The following is a 25256-nucleotide window of genomic DNA, read 5'->3' as shown; positions in this document are numbered from 1 at the left end:
CGCATCGCATGCCTCCCGCCGGCAGTTCACACTGCCCTATGCGGACTGCTGGGAGTGTCAGTGAAAAGTTAATGACACCCCCAGATCAGTTCGCATATCGCAGTGCGATCTGCAAACTCGGACAGGAATCGGATCGCATGGTGTGAACACCCATGCGATCCGATTCTGCTGCGGACCAAAAAAATGGTCCCGTGCGAGTTTGCGGCGGGTGCGATGCGAATTCAGCCATACTATCTGTATACTATCTGTATGGCTGAACTCGCATCGCACAGAGATCGGATGTGATTTGCACTGCAGTGCGGTGCGGATCACATCCGGTTCTCGTAGCCGCAGCGGTGTGAACCCAGCCTAAAAGGGAAAACATTCCTCTCTTTGATCCCCTTTATTTAGAGGGTCAGGGCCGGATTAAGAGCATCATGGGCCTGGTACTGAGGATTTTGGAGGGCCGTTTTTATGGTTAATAAATAAAATTAAAACGCAAACAAATTTTTATTAAAACAAATTAGGTATTTTTAACAAACTGCTCATTCACAGTATGTGCAAGAGAACCTGTGCGAATGAGCCCAAATTTTCTGTATTTTTTTTTTTTTTTATATATATATTTTTTTATTATTTGTTGCAATCTTTTATTGTTTACATTCTTATTTATTTATTTTTTACAATTTTACTTTTTTGTTATTTTTTTTCCAGTGAAGGGCAGTGGATGGTGTAAGTAGTGCAGTGGGCAGTGTCAGCATTTTTTTTTTTTTATTATTTCATTTTTTTATCATTTCTTTTTACAATTTTTTTTTTTTTAATTTAATTTTTTCAAAATGCACTTGGGGCTGGGTTTTTGGCAGTGGACAGCATCAGTAGGGCAATAGCGGTGCCCAAATGGTCAGTCCAACCCTGCCGGGCCTATATTAAAGGTAGGGGCTTGGAGCTGCAGCTCCAATAGCCCCTACGTTAATCAGGCCCTGTAGAGTGTTTTTAATTTAGTGTTCTTTGTACTTGATTTTTATTTATGTACTTAAAAAAATTTATTCAACTTTTTTTCTTTTTTTTTTTTGTGAAAAAATCTAAAGTGAGGCTAATGAGCAGCTTTATTTGGAACAACAGGTCCAAGATAGTTGGAAGGGGCCCCTGTAACCTTGAAGGCCTCAGGCTGGGTTCACACTGCTGCGGCTACGAGAACCGGGTGTGATTCGCACCGCACTGCAAATCACATCCGATCTCTTGTGCGATGCGAGTTCAGCCATACAGATAGTATGGCTGAATTTGCATCGCACACGGCCCAAACTCGCACAGGACCCTTTTTTTTGGTCCGCAGCAGAATCGGATTGCATGGGTGTTCACACCATGCGATCCGATTCCTGTCCGAGTTTGCAGATCGCACTGCGATATGCGAACTGATCTGGGGGGTGTCATTAACGTTTCACTGACACTCCCAGCAGTTCGCATAGAGCAGTGTGAACTGCCGCCGGGAGGCATGCGATGCGGGAACCCGCCGCGGATTCGCGGTCGTTCCCGCATCGCTGCAGTGTGAACCCAGCCTCATGCACACGGGACGTTTAGCTCTGGTGCGTGAGGATCCAACATTTAGATCAGCGATTCTCAACCAGGGTTCCTTCAGAGGTTACTAAGGGGTTCCTTCAGCATTGGACCATTTTTGCCTTTCAGATAAGTTCCCACCGACACCACTGGCCTTTTTAGCTATCTGTAAGGAGGTAATTCTTCCCAATGACCACAAGTGTAAGCCCTTGTACACACGGGTCGGGCATCCCGACAACAAAATCCGTCGGATTTTGTCCGAAACTTGTGTTGCATACACAACGGTCGGACAAAGTTGTCGAAAAATACGATCGTACGTAACGTGATGACGTTATTTAGTTACGACGGGACTACGTTCAGGCTAGTAGCCAATAGCTTTGGTGTAGGAATTTGATCTGAGCATGCGTGGCACTTTGTCCGATCGGAATTCTCTACACACAATCGGACAAAGTCCGATCGGACCATGTTGTTGGAAAGTTTTATAGCCCAGCTCTAAAACTTTGTCCGTTGGATATTCCGACGGAAACAGTCCGATGGAGCCCACACATGGTCGGATTATCCGACAACGCGATCCGATCGGACATTTTCCGTCGGAATGTCCGACTGTGTGTACAAGGGCTAAGGACTATTCTTCCCACTGACCATCACACTAATTTATCATGAATTGTAGATTTTTCTTTTTTTTTTCAAACTTAAATTTTTTTTATTAATAATTTTCATGGTACATAAGTGTGTACATGCTTTACAGAAGGGAGGATGTGATTGCATTTTATCATGTAAAAAGAACAGAAGAGAAGAGTTTGGATACATAGTTGTGTTCGTCAACATCGATTGGCAGTAGGTCTGATAACAACATTACTGATATAACGGACAAACATGTAGCAACAACATAGATACGGATGCAATTGAGGGGCCGAGTGGCCAACTTACGTGAGTATAACACAGGATACATACGTTACTTAGAACAATTATAAGGATTGTGTATATCTAACCTTAAAGTGGTTGTAAACCCTTACAAACCACTTTGACCTACAGGTAAGCCTAGATTAAGGCTTACCTGTAGGTCCAAGCAATATCTCCTAAACCTATATGGTTTAGGAGATATTTGCCCGAAAACGGGCACCGCTGTCTACGGCGCATGCGCCGTAGACAGCGGCGCGCAGGGGCACTGAACGCGGCAGTTCCAAAAATGGAGCTGCCGCATTTGTCGACTCCCGTGCGCATGCGCGGGAGTGACGTCATCGCGGCTTCGCCGAATGACAGCGGTTGAGCTGTGAGACGCCACCAGCAAGATGGATGCGGCGGACTACAGGGGACAGCGCGACTTCGCTGGCTCCTGTGTCAGGTAAGTGACACATAATGGGCTACTATGTGATGCGATGCGATGCATAGTAGTCCATTATGCTTTGCCTTTGCAGGGAATGAAAGAGGAAATAAACTCATCAGGGTTTACTTCCTCTTTAACTTAAAGGAGAACAACAGGAGCATAGCACGTAGCAGAATTTTACGTTGAGCGAATCTGGTGCCAGAGATCATGTCAGTCGTGTGCTCCTCGGATCAGTGATCCAAGGGTCCCAGTCCCTGAGGAATTTATTCTTTGAAAGGTGGGCTTTGGAAAAGTTATGTTCCAGTTCGAAGTTGGAGTTTAGAATGGATATCACCTCTCGGAAGTCTGGAGGTTGCGAGGACTTCCACTTACGAGCGATAGCCAGCCTTGCGGCAATTAAGATGTGGGTGGATACTGTTTGTAGCTTTTTGGGCCAGGATGGGATCGTTAGCCCGAGAAGGATATCCAAGGGGGGTTAGATTTGAAGCAGCACAATTGATTGTTAGATTTTTAATTTTTAGCAGGGGTTCCCCGAGACCGGAGAACTATCTCAAGGGTTCCTCTGTGTTGAAAAGGTTGAGAAAGGCCGATTTAGATGGATAAGAGTCTTTACAGACGTTGTGGCTGGGAGAGGCTGAGTACTTCCATTTGGGGCAGTATATTCCCAGGGACAAATGCCTGGAATGCAGGTTGGTTTGCGTTTTTGAGTATTCGCTCTGTGCACACACCACTCTAAATGTACAATGCAGCCAGGTGCACCGCCCAGCCCTAAGGATGAGCTCAAGGTTCAGTCTGAATACAAGCTCGGGCATTTGAACAAACACTCAAACATTTACTTGTTTCGGCAGGTGCCAGCCATCAATTATAATAGCGGTAACACTTCAGGCCGATACGTTCCTCTTATTGTGTCACGGCGCCGGCCATCCTTACTAAGGGAAACAGGCAGTGGAGCCTTGCTGCTTCACTACCCGTTTCCTACTGCGCATGCGCGAGTCGTGCGGCACTTTGTGAATTCACAGTTCCCAGAACACAGCTTGCCACATTCCCCGGAAGACAACGCAAGGAGGAGAGAAGACCGAAGATCACCGCAGAGTAGGACGAGGCAGATTAGGAAGACTGCCTAGCAACAGGGGTTTCTGGTAAGTTAAAAAAAAAAAAAAAATTTCAAATGTTTTTTTTTTTTTATTATTTTAAGAATATTAATGCTATTTTTTTTATTTTTATTTTTTTTAGGGTGGCCCTCCACTTTAAATTGCCTGCAAATGCATTCATTGTCAGCTTCTATTTTAAAGCGGGATTCCACCCTAAAGTGGAACCTCTGCTGATCGGAACCCTCCCCCCCTCCGGTGTCACAATTCAGGTATTTTCACCCACTTCCGGGCATAGACTCCCGTGAGAGTCTACGCCATTTCCTGCCCTGCCGCGCTGTCTGCTGGGACACACACGGGTCCCAGTGACAGCGCGGAGATTTCCTATTGCGCGGCGCGGCTCGCGCATACGCAGTAGGGAACCGGGAAGTGAAGCCGATTCACTTCACTTCCTGATTCCCTCGCCTAGAATGGTGACTGCAGCAGCCGAGAGCCGAGCGGTCGATCGGCCTCGGCTGCCGGCATCGCTGGAACCCGGGACAGGTGAGTGTCCATTTATTAAAAGTCAGCAGCTGTAATATTTATAGCTGCTGGCTTTTAATATTATTTTTTTTGGTGGAATCCCTCTTTAAGAACGGTTGGTTGAATAAGCTGGAAAAAACTGATGATCAAATTCAGGGCTCGTCCCCTGCTGGCTGCAAGTGGTAACTGCACATATCTGCATATGTAATCATTTATACCTACCTTATTAAAGCGAAACCAACATGATTTATGTTTTGTGATAATAAAAGAAATATGTAGAAACAATATTTTATACATAAAAACACACAAATTTTTATGTCAAATATGTTTCTTTGTACTGCGTTGCCACGTGGCAGCTGAAATCTGGCATACAGTGGGCGTGGCTACTCTTGTATCTGATGGAAGGGAGGAGGAAAAACAACAGGAGAGCTCACTGACCGGCAGGGGTTGACTGACAACTCATGGGGCCCCCGGGCAATAGGAGATTATGGGGCCCCCGGGCAATAGGAGATTATGGGGCCCCCGGGCAATAGGAGATTATGGGGCCCCCGGGCAATAGGAGATTATGGGGCCCCCGGGCAATAGGAGATTATGGGGCCCCCGGGCAATAGGAGATTATGGGGCCCCCGGGCAATAGGAGATTATGGGGCCCCCGGGTAATAGGAGATTATGGGGCCACACAGTATACACACACACAGACATACAGTATACACACACAGAAAAGGCGGGGCAGCTATAATCTTGGGATTTTTAAATAAACACTGATTTTTACATACTGTCCCTGGTTTTATTGATGCTGGCAACCTTGATGGGGCCCCTTAGTGGCATGGGGCCCCCGGGCAGTGCCCGTGTGCCCGAATGGTCAGTCCGCCCCTGCTGACTGGCCACTTTATTAGTTACACCTGTTCAAATGCTCGGTAACACAAATAGCTATCAGCCAATCACATGGCAGCAACTCAATGCATTTAAGCATCTAGATGTGGTGAAGGCGACTTGCTGAAAGTTCAAACCGAGCATCAGAATGGGAAAGAAAGGGAATTTAGGTGACTTTGATTGTGGTATGGTTGTTGGTGCCAGAAGGGCTGGTCTGAGTATTTCAAAAACTGCTGATCTACAGAGATTTTCGCGCACAATCATCTCTCGGGTTTACAGAGAATGGTCTGAAAAAGAGAAAATATCCAGTGAGCGGCAGTGGTGTGGAAAAAAAAACGAACTGTTGATATCAGAAGTCAGAGGAGAATGGGCAGACTGGTTTGAGATGATAGAAAGGCAACAGTAACGCAAATAACCACTCGTTACAACCAAGGTATGCAGAATACCATCTACTGAATGCACAATACATCGAACCTTGAAGCAGATGGGCTACAGCAGCACAAGACCACACCGGGTGCCACTCCTGTCAGCTAAGAACAGGAAACTGAGGCTACAATTTGCACAGGCTCACCAAAATTGGAAAAACGTTGCCTGGTCTGAGGAGTCTGGATTTCAGCTGCGACAATCAGATGATAGTGTCAGAATTTGGTGTAAACAACGTGAGAGCATGGATTCATCCTGCCTTGTATAAACAGTTCAGGCTGGTGGTGGTGTAATGGTGTTGGGGGCATATTTTTTTGCCACACTTTGGGCCCCTTAGTACCAATTGAGCATTGTTTAACCACTTTCGGCCCCGGACCATTTTGCTGGTCAAAGACCAGACCACTTTTTGCGATTCGGCACTGCGTCGCTTTAACTGACAATTGCGCGGTCGTGCGACGAGGCTCCCAAACAAAATTGACGTCCTTTTTTTTCCCCACAAATAGAGCTTTCTTTTGGTGGTATTTGATCACCTCTCCGGTTTTTATTTTTTTGCGCTATAAACAAAAATAGAGCGACAATTTCGAAAAAAATGCATTTTTTTTTACTTTTTGTTATAATAAATATCCCCCAAAAATATATCAAAAAAAATTTTTGGTAAAAAAAAATCGCAATAAACAATTATTGATTGGTTTGCGCAAAAGTTATAGCGTTTACAAACTAGGGGATAGTTTTAAAAAACTAAATCAGCGATTTTTATTGTGACTGCGACATTGTGGGGGACCCATCGGACATTTTTGACACATTTTTGGGACCATTGTCATTTATACAGCAATCAGTGCTATATAAATGCAGTGATTCCTGTGTAAATGACACTGGCAGTGAAGGGGGTTAACCAGGGGGTGGCAGTGTAGGGGTTAAGTGTTCCTAGGGGCGTGTTACTAACTGTTGGGGGGCTGGGCTTCTTTTTAGTGAACACTGATCTCTTCTCCAATCACATGGAGCAGAGATCAGCGTCACTTGTTGCTAGGCAGAACGGGGGAGATGCTGTTTACAACGGCATCTCCCTTGTTCGGCCGCCCCGTGAGATGATCGCGGGTATGCCCGCGGCGATCGAGTCCGCGGGACCCGCGACCGGACTCACGGGGGTCCCCGATGGCAGGGTGGCATTGAAGATTGGACGTACCTGTACGCCAATATGCCTGCCCGTGCCATTCTGCCGACGTACATCGGCGTGCGCCGGTCGGGAAGTGGTTAAATGCTACAGCCTACCTGAGTATTGTTGCTGACCATCTCCATCCCTTTATGACTTCAGTGTTCCCATCCTCCGATGGCTCTTTCCACGAGGATAAAGCACCATATCACAAAGCTCAAATCATCTCAAACTGTTTTCCTGAACATGAGAATGAGGTCGCTGTCCCCCGATGACTGCCGCAGTCACCAGATCTCAATCCAATAGAGATCCGGTGGTGGAATTCAGAGAATCGCATCATGGATGTGCAGCCGACAAATCTGCAGCAACTGCGTGATGACGTCATCTCCATATGGACCAAAATCTCTGAGGAATGTTTCCAAGACCTTTTTTTTAAAATCTATGCCACAAAGTATTAGAGTCGGTTCACACAGCGGGCGATGCGAGGCGACACGACTCGCCTCGCCTCGCTCTCGCAAGTCGCCCCCGTTCTGTACAATGGAACCGTTCTAAGAGGAGCGACTCGAGTCGCTCCGACTCATAAAAAAGGTTCCTGTACTACTTTTGGGCGACCTCGGGGCGACTTGCATTGACTTCTATACAGAAGTCATTTGCAAGTCGCCGCTGAGGCCGCGGCAGGTCGAGGCGAGGCAAGTCGGAGTCGCCTCGCCTCGCCTCGCCTCGCCTGCAGTGTGAACCGGCCCTTAGGCAGTTCTGAAGACAAAAGATGGTCCGAGCCGGTACTAACAAGGTGTACCTAATAAAGTGGCTTTTTGGTATTTAGTGGTAGCTCAGTGGGCATGGTGTTACCCACCGATCCGCAGTAGGACCCTGATGATGCACTGGATTAAATAAACATTCTTGACTAACCTGTAGTGCAGGTGGCACTGCATGGCTCATGTGAAGACAATTTCCAACGGTACATGTCCACTGCGCTGATCCCCTGTACCTTCCTCTGCAATTTTGGGCCTTTTCTATTGACAGACAGAATAGAAATAAATAAGCACCCGGACTGCCACCGCTATATATCAGCTTTACAAGACAGACACTGAAAGAAACCCGTTACTGCTCCACAATACCCGAGGGCAGGGGTCTCCAAACCTTCTAAAGAAAAGGGCCAGACTGTGGCCAGTAGGAGTAGAAAATGTCATGGAGTCAGTACCATGCCCCATCATTGGTGTCAGTGGGAGGAATGGTGCCCCATCATTGGTGTCAGTGGGAGGAATAGTGCCCCATCATTGGTGTCAGTAAGAAGAATGGTGCCCCATCATTGGTGTCAGTGGGAGAAATAGTGCCCCATTATTGGTGTCAGTGGTAGGAATAGTGCCTCATCATTGGTGTCAGTGGGAGGAATAGTGCCCCATCATTGGTGTCAGTGGGAGGAATAGTGTCCCATCATTGGTGTCAGTGGGAGGAATAGTGCCCCATCATTGGTGACAGTGGGAGGAATAGTGTCCCATCATTGGTGTCAGTGGGAGGAAAAGTACTCTATTGTTGGGGTCAGTGGTAGGAATAGTGCCCCATCATGGGTGTCAGTGGGAGGAATAGTGCCCCATCATGGGTGTCAGTGGGAGGAATAGTGCCCCATCATTGGTGTCAGTGGGAGGAATAGTGTCCCATCATTGGTGTCAGTGGGGAGGAATAGTGCCCCATCATTGGTGTCAGTAGGAGGAATAGTGCCCCATAATTGGTGTCAGTAGGAGGAATAGTGTCCCATCATTGGTGTCAGTGGGAGGAATAGTGCCCCATCATTGGTGTCAGTGGGAGGAATAGTGCCCCATCATTGGTGTCAGTGGGAGGAATAGTGTCCCATCATTGGTGTCAGTGGGGGGAATAGTGCCCCATCATTGGTGTCAGTAGGAGGAATAGTGCCCCATCATTGGTGTCAGTGGGAGGAATAGTGCCCCATCATTGGTGTCAGTGGGAGGAATAGTGCCCCATCATTGGTGTCAGTGGGAGGAATAGTGCCCCATCATTGGTGTCAGTGGGAGGAATAGTGCCCCATCATTGGTGTCAGTGGGAGGAATAGTGCCCTATCATTGGTGTCAGTGGGAGGAATAGTGCCCCATCATTGGTGTCAGTAAGAAGAATGGTGCCCCATCATTGGTGTCAGTGGGAGAAATAGTGCCCCATTATTGGTGTCAGTGGGAGGAATAGTGCCTCATCATTGGTGTCAGTGGGAGGAATAGTGCCCCATCATTGGTGTCAGTGGGAGGAATAGTGCCCCATCATTGGTGTCAGTGGGAGGAATAGTGTCCCATCATTGGTGTCAGTGGGAGGAATAGTGCCCCATCATTGGTGTCAGTGGGAGGAATAGTGCCCCATCATTGGTGTCAGTGGGAGGAATAGTGTCCCATCATTGGTGTCAGTGGGAGGAATAGTGCCCCATCATTGGTGTCAGTGGGAGGAATAGTGTCCCATCATTGGTGTCAGTGGGAGGAATAGTGTCCCATCATTGGTGTCAGTGGGAGGAATAGTGCCCCATCATTGGTGTCAGTGGGAGGAATAGTGCCCCATCATTGGTGTCAGTGGGAGGAATAGTGCCCCATCATGGGTGTCAGTGGGAGGAATAGTGTCCCATCATTGGTGTCAGTGGGAGGAATAGTGCCCCATCATTGGTGTCAGTGGGAGGAATAGTGCCCCATCATTGGTGTCAGTGGGAGGAATAGTGCCCCATCATTGGTGTCAGTGGGAGGAATAGTGCCCCATCATTGGTGTCAGTGGGAGGAAAAGTACTCCATTGTTGGGGTCAGTGGTAGGAATAGTGCCCCATAGTTAGTGTCTGTGGTAGGAATTATGTCCCGTTGTTAATGTCGGCGGGAGGAATAGTGCCCCATATGCCAGATAAAGGTAAGCAAAGGGCCACATCTGACCCATGGGTCGCAGTTTGGAGAACACTGCCATAGGGCTTAAAGAGAACCAGTCACATGTTAACAAGCCTCAAGGGTACATAGTGCTGTTGCACAGTCCCACACCTCTATGGGACCTCTATGGTACCTCTATGGGACCTCTATGGGACCTCTATGGGACCTCTATGGGACCTCTATGGGACCCAAAGGGATCCTGAATTTGCATTGACATGACTGCAAGTTTACAAAGACTTGACATCATGCTAACTGTGGGGTTTGGGAGGCAAATGCATCCGACTTTGCTGCCAATTTTGTCTCTGCCTCAGAAGCAGCATGAGATCAACGCTTGTCCATTTTATATGCTGCTTTAGGTCGTGGGTCCGACAGACGTGGCGCGCTCTTTAGGTTTGCTAAGAAATGACTGGGTCTCATTACTGGCAAATGTGCCCAGACCTGGGAAATCACGGGGCCAAGCTGGGGGGGTCGCTACTTCCATTCACCAGCTTTGCGCTCACATCCCTCCATGTAGGGCCAAGTAAATCCAATTCGGTAGATGGCCAATGCGTCCCGAAATTATAGCTGGTGACAAATCTTTAAAAAAAACGATTTGCAACAGCTGCCCAATTGTTTTTGGATGAGTGGGGAAATGCTAGAACCTCTGCCAGGTTTTTATGGCTGTCTTTTTCCCTGCTGGGGAGATTCACCCTCTATTCCATTGTAATTTGGATGCAACAGAATCTCAAAGACAGAAATACATATTTTTTTTTTAGCAGGCTGACATGGGGTTGGAACCTCTGTTTTTTTTTTTTCCCCTTGTCCTTGCTGGGAAGATTGCCTTTCATTTTCTGCATAACCACCAGGTCAGGAAATGGGGAAAGAATCTCCCCAATGGAAAACCTGACAGAGGATCTAACCCTTTCCCACTCTAAACAACACTGAAAGAAAACCAAACAAAAAAATATTTTTGTGGCAGTAGTTACATTAAAAAACTTAGGGGGAGATTTACTAATACTGGTTTACTCAGAATCTGGTGCAGCTGTGCATGGTAGGCAATCAGCTTGTAACTTCAATTTGTTCAGTTAAAGTGGCTGTAAACCCTTATACATACCCAGTGAAGGGACAGGCCTCACAGATGAAACAGATCCTCCTACATAAGTTGCACCGGTTTATCTGTAGTCTCCTCTTCTCTACATCCGTTCAAAGTGCTGAATCGTAACGTTTGTCTGATGCCGAGTACACACTCTCGGAATTTTGGTCGGAAAAAGCTCTGATGGTTTTCCCGACGGAATTTCCGACAGGATTTCGCTCAAGCTGTCTTGCCTACACAGCGTCACACCGAATTCCGACCGTCAAGAACGCGATGACGTACAATACGTACGAGGGGACTAGAAAAAGGAAGTTCAATAGCCAGTAGCCAATAGCTTCCGTTTCGTAGTTGAATCTGAGCATGCGTGATTTTTGGCGTGTCGGAATTGCATACACGCGATCGTGATTTCCGATGGAAAGTTTTTCCGTGGGGAAAATTGAGAACATGCTATCAATTTTTTGCTGGCGGAAATTCGGACAGCTAAATTCCGATGGAGCGTACACACGGTCGCATTTTCCGATGAAAAGCTCTCATCGGTCTTCTGCTGGCCGAAATTCCGACTGCGTGTACGTGGCATGAGAGCGCAGAAAAAAGAAGGTGGACGGGGGGGGGCTGAGTCTCACTCTGTAGAGCTTAGTGAGGACAGTTTTGAGTGGTGAGGGAAGAGACACATCCCCTTCACACAGCGCACAGGAATAGAGCTGAGACTGTCATTCAGCTTTAGCTCCCTCCCGTCACCATTTTTCTCTTGGTGTCAGGAAATCTTGCCAGAAGTCATTCATGTTGATAGCAGGGGAAATTAAACATTATGCCCTTGTACACACGGTCGGACATTCCGATGGAAAATGTCCGATCGGACCATGTTGTCGGATAATCCAACCGTGTGTGGACTCCATCGGACCGTTTCCGTCGGAATATCCGACCGACAAAGTTTTAGAGCTGGGCTATAAAATTTTCCGACAACATGACAAAGTCCAATCGTTTGTAGAGAATTCCGATCGGACAAAGTGCCACGCATGCTCAGATCAAATTCCTACACCAAAGCTGTTGGCTACTAGCCTGAACGTAGTCCGGTCGCAACGAAATAACGTCATCACGTTCTGAAAGATCGGATTTTCCGACAACTTTGTTGGGCTATAAAACTTTCCGACAACATGATCCGATTGGACTTTGTCCGATCATGTGTAGAGAATTCCGATCGGACAAAGTGCCACGCATGCTCAGACCAAATTCCTAGACCAAAGCTATTGGCTACTAGCCTGAACGTAGTCTCATCGTAACGATATAACGTCATCACGTTCTGAACGATCGGATTTTCCGACAACTTTGTCCGACCGTGTGTATGCAACACCAGTTTCGCACAAAATCCGGACAAAATCGGACGGATTTGGTTGTCGGAATCTCCGACCCGTGTGTACAAGGGCTAAGACAGAAAAGTCACTTAGTGCTCTTAAAGCGGAGGTCCACCCTAAAGTGGACCTTCCGCTCATCGGAACCCTCCCCCCCTCCGGCGCCACAATTAACACCTTTCAGGGGGGGAGGGGGGTGCAGGTACCTGTACAGTACAGGTAACTGCACCCACTTCCGGGATAGCTCTCTGCGGAAAGGGGCGTAGATTATGCCGCTTTACAAAAGTCCCCCGCTGTCTGCTGGGAAACACACGGATCCCAGAGACAGCGGGGACCATCCTTATTGCGCAGCGCGACTCGCACATGCACAGTAGGGAACCGGGAAATGAAGCCGCAAGGCTCCACTTCCTGATTCCCATACCCAAGATGGCGGCGGCATCACCCGAGAGACGATCGAGAGATCGGCTTCGGGTGCCAACATCGCGGGCGCGCTGGGTGGGTAATTGTCATTATTTTAAAAGTCAGCAGCTGCAGTATTTGTAGCTGCTGGCTTTTTAAGAAAAAAAAAAAACAGCGGAACTCCCGGCGGACTCCCGCTTTAATTGAGGCAAGCACACACTAGAGCGGGATATGCATTAATTATATTTCATGTCTATGGTTTACAACTTTGGCAATAAAACCTGAAAGCTGATTAATTTCCATGCAGAGTTGCACTAGATTTTGCACTCTCCAGTTTTAGTAAATAACCCCCTTAAATGTCTCTTCTAGAGTCTTCAACTGAAAAACATGACTGACTAGACCAGTGATGGCGAACCTTGGCACCCCAGATGTTTTGGAACTACATTTCCCATGATGCTCGTGCACTCTGCAGTATAGTTGAGCATCATGGGAAATGTAGTTCCAAAACATCTGGGGTGCCAAGGTTCACCATCACTGGACTAGACTGACTTGCTCCTGAATTCTGTAGCCATGTCAGCAATTCTTTCGTAATGCGTAACGTTTCCCTTTTTCTTATCACCAGTTATCTTCTAAATACTAAAAAGGTGAAGTTTTTTAATCAGCAAGGAATAGAACAATCACATTTTTTGGGAGATATTTGGTAGCTCCGATATCCATATACCGGCATAGCAGTGCCCTGTGGCTGCCAGTCGAGCCCCTGGCGGTAGCGGGGTTTGCTTTGTACCTGTGCACATAAACATAACGGACAAGTGATTGAGGTGTTTGTTTTCTTTTCACAACATACCTGTCCTTTTCCCCAAGTAGAATCCCCTGGGTGGTTAGAAGCAGAGCTTCCACTGTCTAGAAAAAGAGAATTGGGATAAAAAATACCCAGTATAGACATAAAATATAACAAAAAGAGCGATTCTTTTTTTCTCACTTTCTTATCGATTTATTCATACAGGGACAAAAGTGACACCGTCCTGTCACTAGAATCAGTACCAATGGCTCAGCACTGACGGTGGTCTTTTCCTTTCTCCGCTGTTAATGGATTCATAAAGCGGATTCATTTTTTTTTTTTAAAGGACTTTTTCACATCTAGAAGACGTCCTTTAAAAAAAACGCACCCCCTTCCCTGTACCTGTATAATGGGGGTCCAGTCCACGGAGACCCCTTTTTTTCGTGCTGGAGGGAAGCCCTGAAGGAATCGGGCCTCCACAAAGGGAGGACCCATCTTTTAAAAATGTAGAGCAGTGGAGCGTTCGGTCTGCCCCGCCTCCCATCCTTCCCATCCCCCAACCCCCCCCCCCCCCCCCCGCACCTACCTATCGCCATTTGGTAACACAGGTTCAAAGCCCCCTCAGTCTGAGATGGGAGTTTGAAATTGCATTAGGTCTCCTTTGTGGAATCCCGATTTCTCCAGTGCTGGCCTCCAGAAAAAAAAAAAAATTGTGGGGGAGCCCGTGGAGGGAGCACCATTATACAGGTACAGGGATAGAGGATGCTTTTTTTTTTTTTTTTAAAGGGCATTTCCAAAAGCAGAAATGGCCATTTATTGACTGGATAGAGTACAAGCAGGCAAAATCTGGTGCTATACATTCTTTAACTGTACCATCCAACAACAGGATGAAGAAAAAACAAAACAAAAAAAAAACAAAAACAAAAACAAATACCATATATACCAAATATGACCTTTATATATGAAAAAAACAAAAAACATTTCTTCTAAGCTGCAACAAAAGTGCAATTTTGTTTGGATTTTAAAGACTTTTACAATGTGACTTCTTTAGGCTCGGTTCACACAGGCGCGACTCGTCCAGGCAACTTCGCCGCCTGACAAGTCGCCCCCCGTTCAGTACTATGGAACCGTTCTAATAGGAGCGACTCAAGTCGCTCCGACTTAGAAAAAAGGTTCCTGTACTACTTTTGGCATGACTTCGGGCGACTTGCATTGACTTCTATACAGAAGTCATTTTGCAAGTCGCCGCTGAGGTCGCGGCAGGTCGCGGCGCTGCAAGTCGTGCCGCGTCCTGTGTGAACCGAGCCTTAGGTTCCCTTTCCATTAATTTCCAGGCAACAATTTTTAGATAAAAAAAAAAAAAAAAAGAAGGACCATTCAAGGGTCATCAGACCAATTTGGAGAAAAGGTGTCACCTCCTGGACAAAAAGGGTTCGGGAATCCAAAATGTTATAGTTGTCGCTAGTTGGCCCCTAGTACAGCGATGGCAAACCTTGGCACCCCAGATGTTTTGGAACTACATTTCCCATGATGCTCAACTACACTGCAGAGTGCCAGAGCATCATGGGAAATGTAGTTCCAAAACATCTGGGGTGCCAAGGTTCGCCATCCCTGCCCTAGTATATTATGTATGCAAAGGAGACGGGGTCATTAGAGTGTAAGTTCCTTGAGATCAGAGGTGAATGTACAATATATAAAGTGTTGTGTAAATTTTCAGCACTATATAAATACCTGTAATAAATAAACACCTGACAGAGTTTCTAACCATTTTCTTCTGAAAAAAAAAATGGCTTTAATAATAAAAATAATAATAAATATAGTTCTTTGCTCTCTTTGAGATGCTAGTATGCTACGGTATAAACACAGAGGGAAAAGAACACAATGATAACATCAGCGTTAGATTATATTTGTGCTCTAAAGGTAAACATCTGCTTGGTAACTATGGGTAACTTGTTTCCATCCAATGCATAAATTAGTCCTGATTCTGTAAAACATGAACAGTTTATATTAATTACCTGCTCCAGTGGTTGCCATGGTATTCTCTGCATCCTCACAGCAATACCGGCCTCTGCTGCTTAATGTGGCCATAGACCCAGGTGCCATCTGACCGTGGCAATGTGCCTAGGACCATTGTCCTTTGTTATAAACATGCATGCTCAGGTCAGCTAATGCCGCGTACACACGAGCGAATTGTCTGGCGTACTTAGTCCGCCGAAACGCATTTCACCGGACAATCCAATCGTGTGTGGGCTTCAGCGGACTTTCTCAGCGTAAAGTCCGGCGGACTTAGAAAGTATTTTTGCAGTCCAATCTTTCCGCCGGACTTGGGTTTCAGCGGACAATACGTTCGTGAGTATGCTAGTCCGGCGGACTAAGAATGACGCATGCTCAGAAGCAAGTACGAAACGAAAGCTATTGGCTACTGGCTATTGAACTTCCTTTTTCTATTCCCATCGTAAGTGCTGTACGTCATCGCGCTAGCAAACGCTGGACTTTCTGTGTGTCCGTGTGTGGCCAAGTCCGTTCGGTAGAAAGTCCGCCGGATTGTTTGCCGGACTAAGTACGCCGGACAATTCGATCGTGTGTACGCGGCATTAGTGTGCCTGTTCATGTTAATGGAATGGGGAGGATGTGGGACAGATACCGTTCAATAGCAACTTACGGATTTTGATGGTAACTTAGCAAATATGGGCATGGGTGCTTTCAAAGGTTAAACCAAAATGCCAGTGCAAAAGTTAAATTCAAAATTGATGTTTGTATATGCTAACTGTCTTGCCTACCAAAAGAGTTTGAATTCTGATAGTCTTGTCGGCACAGTGGTGTAGTGGTTAGCACTCTCACCTAACAGTAAGAAGGGTTGCTGGTTTAAATCCCAACCATGACACTACCTGTCTGGAGTTTGCATGTTCTCCCTGTGCCTGCGTGGGTTTCCTCCGGGTACTCCGGTTTCCTCCCACACTCCAAAGACATGCAGGTAGGTTAATTGGCTTCTGTCCAAAATTGCCCCTAATATATGAATGGGGACCTTGGATTGTGGGCTCCTTGAGAGTAGGGACTGATGTGAGTGTGCAATGTACAGGGATAGGGACAATTGTAGACACTCACTCAGGTTGAACTAGATGGACTGGTGTCTTTATTCAACCTTACTAACTATGTAACTATGTTGTCATTCTGCCCTCCCTTTTATACAAGGACAGCCAGGTCATTGGTATCCACTTTGTCTTGTAATTTAAGCAATTAAGCTCAATCACTGACTCACCCTCAGAAAAATGAAGCAGCATCACCAAACCTATGAGATGACCACTCTGCTTGCTTCTTCTCTTAGCAAGCCATCAGTATTAGAATGACAGCACAGAGGGCAGGTGACTGGTTCACAATGCTATTCCTACTTCTCCTCTGTGCAAGGGATAATGGGCAGCTAAAATAAAAAAAATAAAAAATAAATAAAAAGATTCAAGTACTTATGTAGGGTGGGGGCACAGGAGTGTCCGGTGTAGTTCCCCAATCTGGCCATGAGGTGTCACCATAGCTTGCTGCAAGAGTTTTCTCAGGGACCCCTTGGAGCTTCCCCTTGGAGCGAGTAGGTGGTATAGTATCCTATGTAGCCCCTAGATCAGCCTTTCTCAACCTTTTCAACACAGAGGAACCCTTGAAATAGTTCTCCAGTCTCAGGGAACCCCTGCTAAAAATTTGAAATCTACAACTCATGATACATTAGTGTGATGGTCAGTGGGGAGAATGGTCCTTACACTTGTGGTCATTGGGAAGAGTTACCTCCTTACAGATAGATAAAAAGATCAATGGTGTCAGTGGGAACTTATCTGAAAGCAGGGGTGGACTGACAACTCATGGGGCCCCCGGCAATAGAAGATTATGGGGTCCCCAGGCAATCAGACATTATGGGGCCACACAGTATACACAAACACACACACACAGTATACAATCACACAGTATACACAGACATGTTTCTATTGGCTGAGAAGGTACTGGAGAGGTGGGGCAGCTATAATCTCAGGATTTTTAGACCAAAAGGATGTCGGTAAGGGGCATTTCAGAGACAGATGTAAAAAAAACCACAGATTTTTACATACTTTCCCTCTTTTTACTGAGGCTGGCAACCCTGATGGGGCCCCCTAGTGGCACAGGGCCCTCGGGCAGTGCCGAGTGGCCCAACGGTCAGTCCGCCCCTGTCTGAAAGGCAGAAATTACCCAATGCTGAAGGAACCCCTAGCAACCTCTGGAGGAACCCTAGAGTTCCATGGAACCCCGGTTGAGAATCACTGCCCTAGATGCTCCCAAGGTAGTAGAGAGTGTGACCATAGATAGTGGAGTAGTGCTATGCTATGATGCGGCATTTTGAAAAGTAAGCTTCGGATATAAATAGTCTTGGCCGGGGTCATCAGGGGAAGTGTCTGAAGGACCAATTCACAGCAAGGATGTAGTCTGCGAGGCTCTATCGCTTGGGATTTCCCCTTGGGAGGGTTGCAGGGGAGGAGAGGTGCAGGGCTTATGAAACGACTTGCATTCCCTTTGCATGGGCTCCATGGCCCTGCTTTCCCTATTATTGCAGTCTTTATTAATTAAAAATCCCCAATATTTGCCCTCACCTCTTGGATAACTGAAGTATGTAAATCATTTGGTTCAGTAAACAGTTAAAGGTTTTCATTGTTTGGACTCCCAACCTAAAAATGGGGATGTCCTCTGAAAAGTGGATGGTGCAGTGGGAGGCTGCTTTTGGGGTCTTTTGCCATAAAGCCTTAAGCAGGTATGAGAAAGACTACTTGTAGGGTGCTGGTTAGGCCAGGCTGGGAGTCTTCCAGGTTTTATTGGCAGGTCCCAAGGGGTTCATTGGTGAGGATCCTGTGTCTATACTGTCCTGGTAGGCAGGGCCGTCTTTAATATTGATTGGACCCTGGGCAAATTTTTTCTTGGGGCCCCCCCCCCATGCAATTTCACTCTCCAATTGCTCTGAGACATACAATAAATAGCAGCTAGACTTAAAATCAGTTTAGTGTATCAGATCAGGCAGCAATTGCGATTGGTTGCCAGCGGTTACAGCATATCATTACTGCTTACTGACTGGTTGCTAGAGGTTGCAGCACACATTACCGCTCACTGATTAGTTGCTAGAGGTTACAGCAAATGATTTATGCTGGTTAATTGGTTGCTAGAGATTACTGTACAGTATTACTGCTCACTGATTTGTTGCTAGAGGTTACAGCACATCATCTCCTCACTACAGGGGGGCATGATATACATATGAATGCCACCTTTATTTACATATCAATACCGTCTGCCGCCGGTATTTACTTATGAATGCTGTCGCTATTTACATATGCATGCCAGTTATTTACATGTAAACAAAGGGTCTGCAGGTGATCTGTACACAATAAGGCAGAGCTGGGCAGCATTAGTAGCAGCACTTCACACTGAGATATCGGGACACAGCACAGGACTAAAACTTCAAAGGACAAGGGAATTTAAACTAGGATAATTGGCAAGTATGAGGCAGCTGCTTTGGGCCCCAAAACAATGACAGGGCCTAGGGCAGCTGCCCCTTTTTCCGTGCCTTAAAGACGGCCCTGTGGGTAGGTCTAGGGGACCATCCTTTGGGCAGGAGTGGGTTTAGGAGTGCAAGTGCTCACCCACCACTTGGTTAGCTGTACACAAGGAAGATATAAACCCCAGCACACGGCTCCCCTTACACAACACTTATACCCTCTGCATTTGAAAATTATCTTTAACTAACAACTGATGGTGATTTCTTCATTAAGGTATTAGAAGAAGTTTGAGAACAAGCAGATTATTTCACTGGCCACAGCATTTGGCGAGATATTTGCTCCATCCATGGTTAGACTTGGATGGCAGGTTAGGCTGAACTTATTTGCAGCGCTGTGGCAAGCATGTTAAAACAAAACGTACCAACCACACAAGGTCACGACAACTTTTTTTAGCTTCAAAACGTAAAAAATGTAACGAAGCTAGAGATTTTTCGACAATTGAAGCTGTTCCCTTTAAAAAAATGTGACAGCTTTTTTTAAATGAGCCTAGTGTTTTGATTCCAGAAAACCTTGGCAATGTGTTGCCTTGGAGACTAGCCGCAAGATTCGGGATGTCACATAAATGAGGTCAAGAAACAGAGAAAGATGGGATAAAAAAAAAGTCCCTCAATCTGCACCTTCATAATACCCCCGGCTAAGGTCAGTCTTGTGCAGGCAATGCAAACAAAGCATTGAAACTCAAAGTTCACTTATTGCAAAAAATAGGGGTTATTAGATTGTAGAGGGGGGTCACTGAAGTCCCACAAAAGGCCAAAGAGAAGTCATTACACTCAAGCACTTTTCCAGTGAACTCAGCGCATTTTATATTTGCTGTCTGGTGATGTCACAGGTGTTTATAAAGTACTCCAAAGCTGAATTCTCTATTAATGTCCAGTGGGTGGCAAACTCCCAAGAACATGATCAGCCAGAAACAGGGGACGGCTGCTGTCTCAATACATGGGGGATATAATTCTTGAAAAAGACATCATATCAACTTGCGTGTGAACCTGAAAGGATAGATTGACCTATTGATGCCAAGACTAGTTAAAATTATCTTCTCTTAACAAGAAAATATGAGGACAATCCCAGAGAACACTGCTGACCTCTGCGGATTGACCAAAGCAAATCAATAACTATTCTTTTAGTGATTTTCAAACCTCAATTCGCACACAATGGGGCCCCTATGATTGCGTTGTTCCCTCTCTGGCAGTAGAAAGCATTTCTTAATGAATTTTAAGGCAGGTACAGTTTTATGCTGCCCCAGTGGGGAAGGTTGGTGTTTAATTATGTTCCCGTCTCATTTTTGGTGGGCTTTAATGGCTCTGACCCATGGGTCCGGACCCGAGGGAATCTAGAGTTAACGAGTGCGCAAAGAGGTCACCGAAAGTCTGTGGTTGCTGTTGTCACCGTTGCCAGAACTGTCATGCTAGCCTGCTGATATGGTGGGACCGGAATGCCAACTAAGGAACATCTGGTCTCAGGATCCTTCTTCAGCTTAGGTGGATCACAGGGACCTGCAGACCGCCCTGAAGATGTTAATCCTGGATAATACTAGATATGGAATCTATTCTGTGTAGGTATGCTGGGGCAGCCACAAGCCTGAGTTAGGGATTAGTTTAGAGAAGGACTGTTGCCTTTGTGTTACTGTAATGCCACGTTATTTAGGTAAAGCTTTTGAAACTTTGCCTTGCCTGGTCTGAAGTTACTCAAGGAGTTTAAAGCGGGAGTTCCGCCGTTTTTTGTTTTTAAAAGTCAGCAGCTACAAATACTGCAGCTGCTGACTTTTAAAATATGGACACTTACCTGCCCAACGCGCCCGCGATGTCGGTACCCGAAGCCGATCTCTTGATCGTCTCTCGGGTGCTGCCGCCGCCATCCTCGGTATGGGAATCAGGAAGTGAAGCCTTGCGGCTTCACTTCCTGGTTCCCTACTGCGCATGCGCGGGTCGCGCTGCGCAATAAGGATGGTCCCCGCTGTCTCTGGGATCCGTGTGTTTCCCAGCAGACAGCGGGGGCTCCGCAGGAAGTGGTGTAAATACCCGCAGAATCTGCGGCTATCTATGCCGGAAGTGGGTGCAAATACCTGTACTATACAGGTATCTGTAGCCCCCCCCCTGAAAGGTGCCAATTGTGGCACCGGAGGGGGGGGGGGGATTCCAAACAGCGGAAGTTCTACTTTAGGGTGGAGCTCCGCTTTAATGCAAGTAACCAGCACAGATAGTATACCGCTTGGGTCAACTAAGCACATTATGGTATGAAGACATTAGTGTAAGAGTTAATACAGTGTGAAAACACAGGTGGTTACCAAGGGTAACAAAGGTTTCTCTGGCCGGCTGTCGTAAGCGTGTACATGTGGCAGGTGGGATAACCTCTTGCAGGAGGAGTTGTCATCAGCGCTCTCTCCATGAGCAGGTCTGTCTCCCATAACAACGAGAGCAGATTGGCACTGCAAAGGTCCTCAGCCTGAGCACAGGTACGGAAGAGTTAAGTGAAGTGTCCACACTAGATGCATGGCAGGGCTCCATACCATTACTAGGAGTGAGTTAGTGGTGGTACACTGGGCAGGTGGACAGGGCATTGGCTCTACATAAAAACAATACAAAGCCGCGCCAACCCTCCCTTACATATATAATATGAATACAGAAAAAAATAATAATATAAATAAAGACTAGTACAATTAAGTAATAGGTTTCAGAAAATGTAAAAGTGACTCAAAAAAGGCCAAAAATGGCATAAAAATGAAAATAGAATTACAAAGTCCAATTAAAGAAAAGTCCACAGGTGAATCCAAATGGCAGACATAAACGTTCTTAAATGACAGCACCACAGTGGTTCAGCACTTTCCTAGGCGCGTGAGATACCCGTCACCATATATTAAATGCGCTTACCAGAAAATATATGGAATGAAGCATATATAAATGATAAATGGATGACGTCCAAGTAAACCTTCCTCAGCTGGGTCAGCACTCCATCCCTTAGCGGTGATTCCAAGGTAATAATCTATTCAGTGGTCTCGATATGATACGCTCAGAGGCCCACAGAAAAGTGTGGGCCTCTGAGCGTATCATATCGAGACCACTGAATAGATTATTACCTTGGAATCACCGCTAAGGGATGGAGTGCTGACCCAGCTGAGGAAGGTTTACTTGGACGTCATCCATTTATCATTTATATATGCTTCATTCCATATATTTTCTGGTAAGCGCATTTAATATATGGTGACGGGTATCTCACGCGCCTAGGAAAGTGCTGAACCACTGTGGTGCTGTCATTTAAGAACGTTTATGTCTGCCATTTGGATTCACCTGTGGACTTTTCTTTAATTGGACTTTGTAATTTTATTTTCATTTTTATGCCATTTTTGGCCTTTTTTGAGTCACTTTTACATTTTCTGAAACCTATTACTTAATTGTACTAGTCTTTATTTATATTATTATTTTTTTCTGTATTCATATTATATATGTAAGGGAGGGTTGGCGCGGCTTTGTATTGTTTTTATTACTGTTGGGTGTCATATCACATTTATTGCTGCTGCCTATTTTTGCTAATTTTGTTAATTTCACACTACTCATCCTAGCGCAGTTTACATTTTTTCTACATTGGCTCTACATGCCACTTCTAAATGCATGAGTGACCGTGGCGGTGTATCATTACAACGAGAGAGCGTACTAGAATCCAGTATTCAGTAATCTCTTCAAGTATAAAGGTAAGTAATGTGTAAGGCCGTGACCCTCTTCAAAGTGTCTACTGTAGCCCAGAAGAACCCACCCCGGGGCAAGCCTCTCATGTGACCCTTGCTTGGCGCCCAATGAGGAGGGAAATATGGAGGACGTGACTACCACCCCACAACCCCTGCCCTACTACACATTTCCTGTAAGAAATCAGGCTGCATAGTAATTTACCACGATCTTAATTATATTGTAAAAAAAATTAAAACTGCATTTATTCTCAGGCTCTGCATGCATGTGACATGTATCTTTATGGTTGATTTGTTAGTTTGGCACCTACAGGTCAAACTTGTGCTTCATTATTGCGCTCGCTGCTACAAATCGCTCTCCTTCAGACTCCTTTCACACTGGGGTGTTTTTCAGGCGTTTTTCAGGCGCTTTAGCGTTAAAAAAGCGCCTGTAAAGTGCTTGAAAGAAGCCGCAACTGCAATCCCAATGTGAAAGCCCGAGTGCTTTCACACCGAGGCGCTGCACTGGCAGGGCGTAAAAAAAAAAAACCCCCTGCAAGCAGCTTCTTTGCAGCGCTTTTGGAGCGGTGAATACACCTCTCATAAAGCGCCCCTTCCCATTGAAATCAATGGGAAGCACCTGAAAAACGCCTGAAAAGCGCCTGAAAAACGCTTTTGGCAGCAGCATTTTGTGGGCGCTTTTAACCCTTTATTTGGCCACTAGTAGGGGTTAAAACTGCCCCAATAGCGCTCGAAAAATGCTGGTAAAGCGATGCTAGTTCAAGCGGCGCTTTATGAGCGTTTTTCGGGCGCTGACATTGTGAAAGGGCTCTTAAAGCACTCGGGGCTTTCACATTGGGACTGCAGATGAGGCTTCTTTCAAGCGCTTCACAGGCACTTTTTTTTTTTTAATGCTAAAGCGCTTGAAAAACGCCTGAGAAAAACGCCTGAAAAACGCCCCAGTGTGAAAGGGGTCTTAGTGATGACTAGTTATTTCATAAAGGCAATGTAGTATGAATATGGCTGGCGAGGCGTGTTGCCGACGTGAAATGCTGCACAAACTCAATTTCTGAGTGACTCCGATCGCTGTAAAATTGGCTCGTTAGTGATAGCGTGAAGTGCTTCCGTAGCTGGAATTGTCAAACCTTGTTCCATTGACAGAATTCTATGTTGAAGAGAATCACAGGGAAGAGCTCTCAATCAGCTTCTGTCAGGATTTCGGGATGATCTGAAGCCCAGGTATAGGAGAGCTATGTGGTCAGTCGAGTAATGGTCAAATTAGGGCACAAAACTTGCCTTCTGAGGCTGCTGTGAGCTGCATTGTTCATAACCAGAAGTTACAGGCCACTAGAGGGATTGCAGTGGCCATTCGTTTTCATGCATGTCGGTTGTCCGTGCCTCTTCAGATCACCCATCGGAAAAAGTGGACGCAGCAAAGTAAAGAGTCACATAATGAGGGAAGGAAAAGCAATTAAAACGGGGACAATAATGAGAATAGAGCGGCAGCAGTCATGTCAGAGAGCTAAAAATGTGGAGCAGGAAAACTTGAGTGTTAAGTGAAAGCAGCAGGACATTTGTTGTCCGTCTGTCTGGGGGATAACCATGGCGGTGAAGTCCTTTCATGTGTCTTCTGACCTCTCTGGGTGGGTGTCCTGCTTTTATTTCCGCAGAATATTCTTTGAGCAGATTCGTTCTCTGTTGACTTATCACGCAGTGTTTTACTAGAATTTCAATGCCAAAAAAAGAAAAGGACAGAGAAAAAAAAAATAGACTAAAGAAAAACACTTTTGGCAAACTGGCCGGGCCTGGAGTCGAATGCTATTTTGGCCGTCTGACTTGACGACGAGAGTTTGTAGTGTAATCCTCCGATCTCCTGAGGAGAACGCTCCTTGCACCTGAGATTTATTCAGGGCCGTCTTTAATATTGATTGGACCCTGGGCAAATTTTTTCTTAGGGCCCCCCTCCCCCCATGCAATTTCGCTCTCCACCTTCTCCGAGACATACAATAAATAGCAGCTGGACTTAAAATCACTTTACTGTATCAGATCAGGTAGCGATTGCGATTGGTTGCCAGAGGTTACAGCATATCATTACTGCTTACTGACTGGTTGCTAGAGGTTACAGCACTCCTAACGCACACCTAACGCTTTAACAGTTTCTAACACAAATTCTAACAATTCCTTCACTTCCACTACAATCACTTCTTGTAGTTCTTCAGCTCACTGAGGTCCCGGCCTCTCAGTCTCTCACTAGACTAAATGATTCACTGCCACTGAATCCCTTAAACTCCTTCAGTCTTCATGGTAGTATATTTCTCAAGCATCACCCCCCCCCCCCCCCCGCTTCTCTGCTGGATCCCTAGCTTGGTACTAAAGATGCTTCTCAAGCCTCACCCCACTGGCCTGCTTGGTCCCTGGCTTGACACACAAGGCTGCTCTGCAAGCATCACCTCCGCTGGCTGGGTCCCTGGCTTTATACCCACTGAAGTTTCCAGATTCTCCAAAGTTGATGAGAATACTGCTCCGGTACTTGCTTTAGCTACTCACTGTTGCCCCTGGTAATAAGGTGGTTGGTCCCAGGGCCGTCTTTAAGGCATTGGTCTTTAAGGCAGGGCAAAAGGGGCAG

General features: G+C 46.2%; 1 protein-coding gene across 2 annotated transcripts in view; it reads right to left on the bottom strand.

Annotated features, from left to right (window-relative positions):
* The window catches only part of ADAMTSL2 (ADAMTS like 2), a 151455-nt gene that overhangs the window by 53351 nt on the left and 72848 nt on the right, over window positions 1-25256 (bottom strand). The window contains exon 13 of one of the 2 annotated variants that reach the window (XM_077468187.1): window positions 7823-7926. The exons of the other annotated variant lie outside the window; for it this stretch is intronic. Coding sequence (XP_077324313.1) covers window positions 7823-7926 — 104 coding nt within the window. The remainder of the gene's footprint in view (window positions 1-7822; window positions 7927-25256) is intronic. 2 annotated transcript variants of the gene reach the window in all.

This window comes from Lithobates pipiens, unplaced genomic scaffold (assembly GCF_037356315.1).
Source record: "Lithobates pipiens isolate NorthernLeopardFrog02 unplaced genomic scaffold, aLitPip1_a1.2 Scaffold_11, whole genome shotgun sequence".
NCBI classification, from domain to species: domain Eukaryota; kingdom Metazoa; phylum Chordata; class Amphibia; order Anura; family Ranidae; genus Lithobates; species Lithobates pipiens.
The sequence above is the reverse complement of the archived record's forward strand: the minus strand, read 5'-3'. Positions and strand labels throughout refer to the sequence as shown.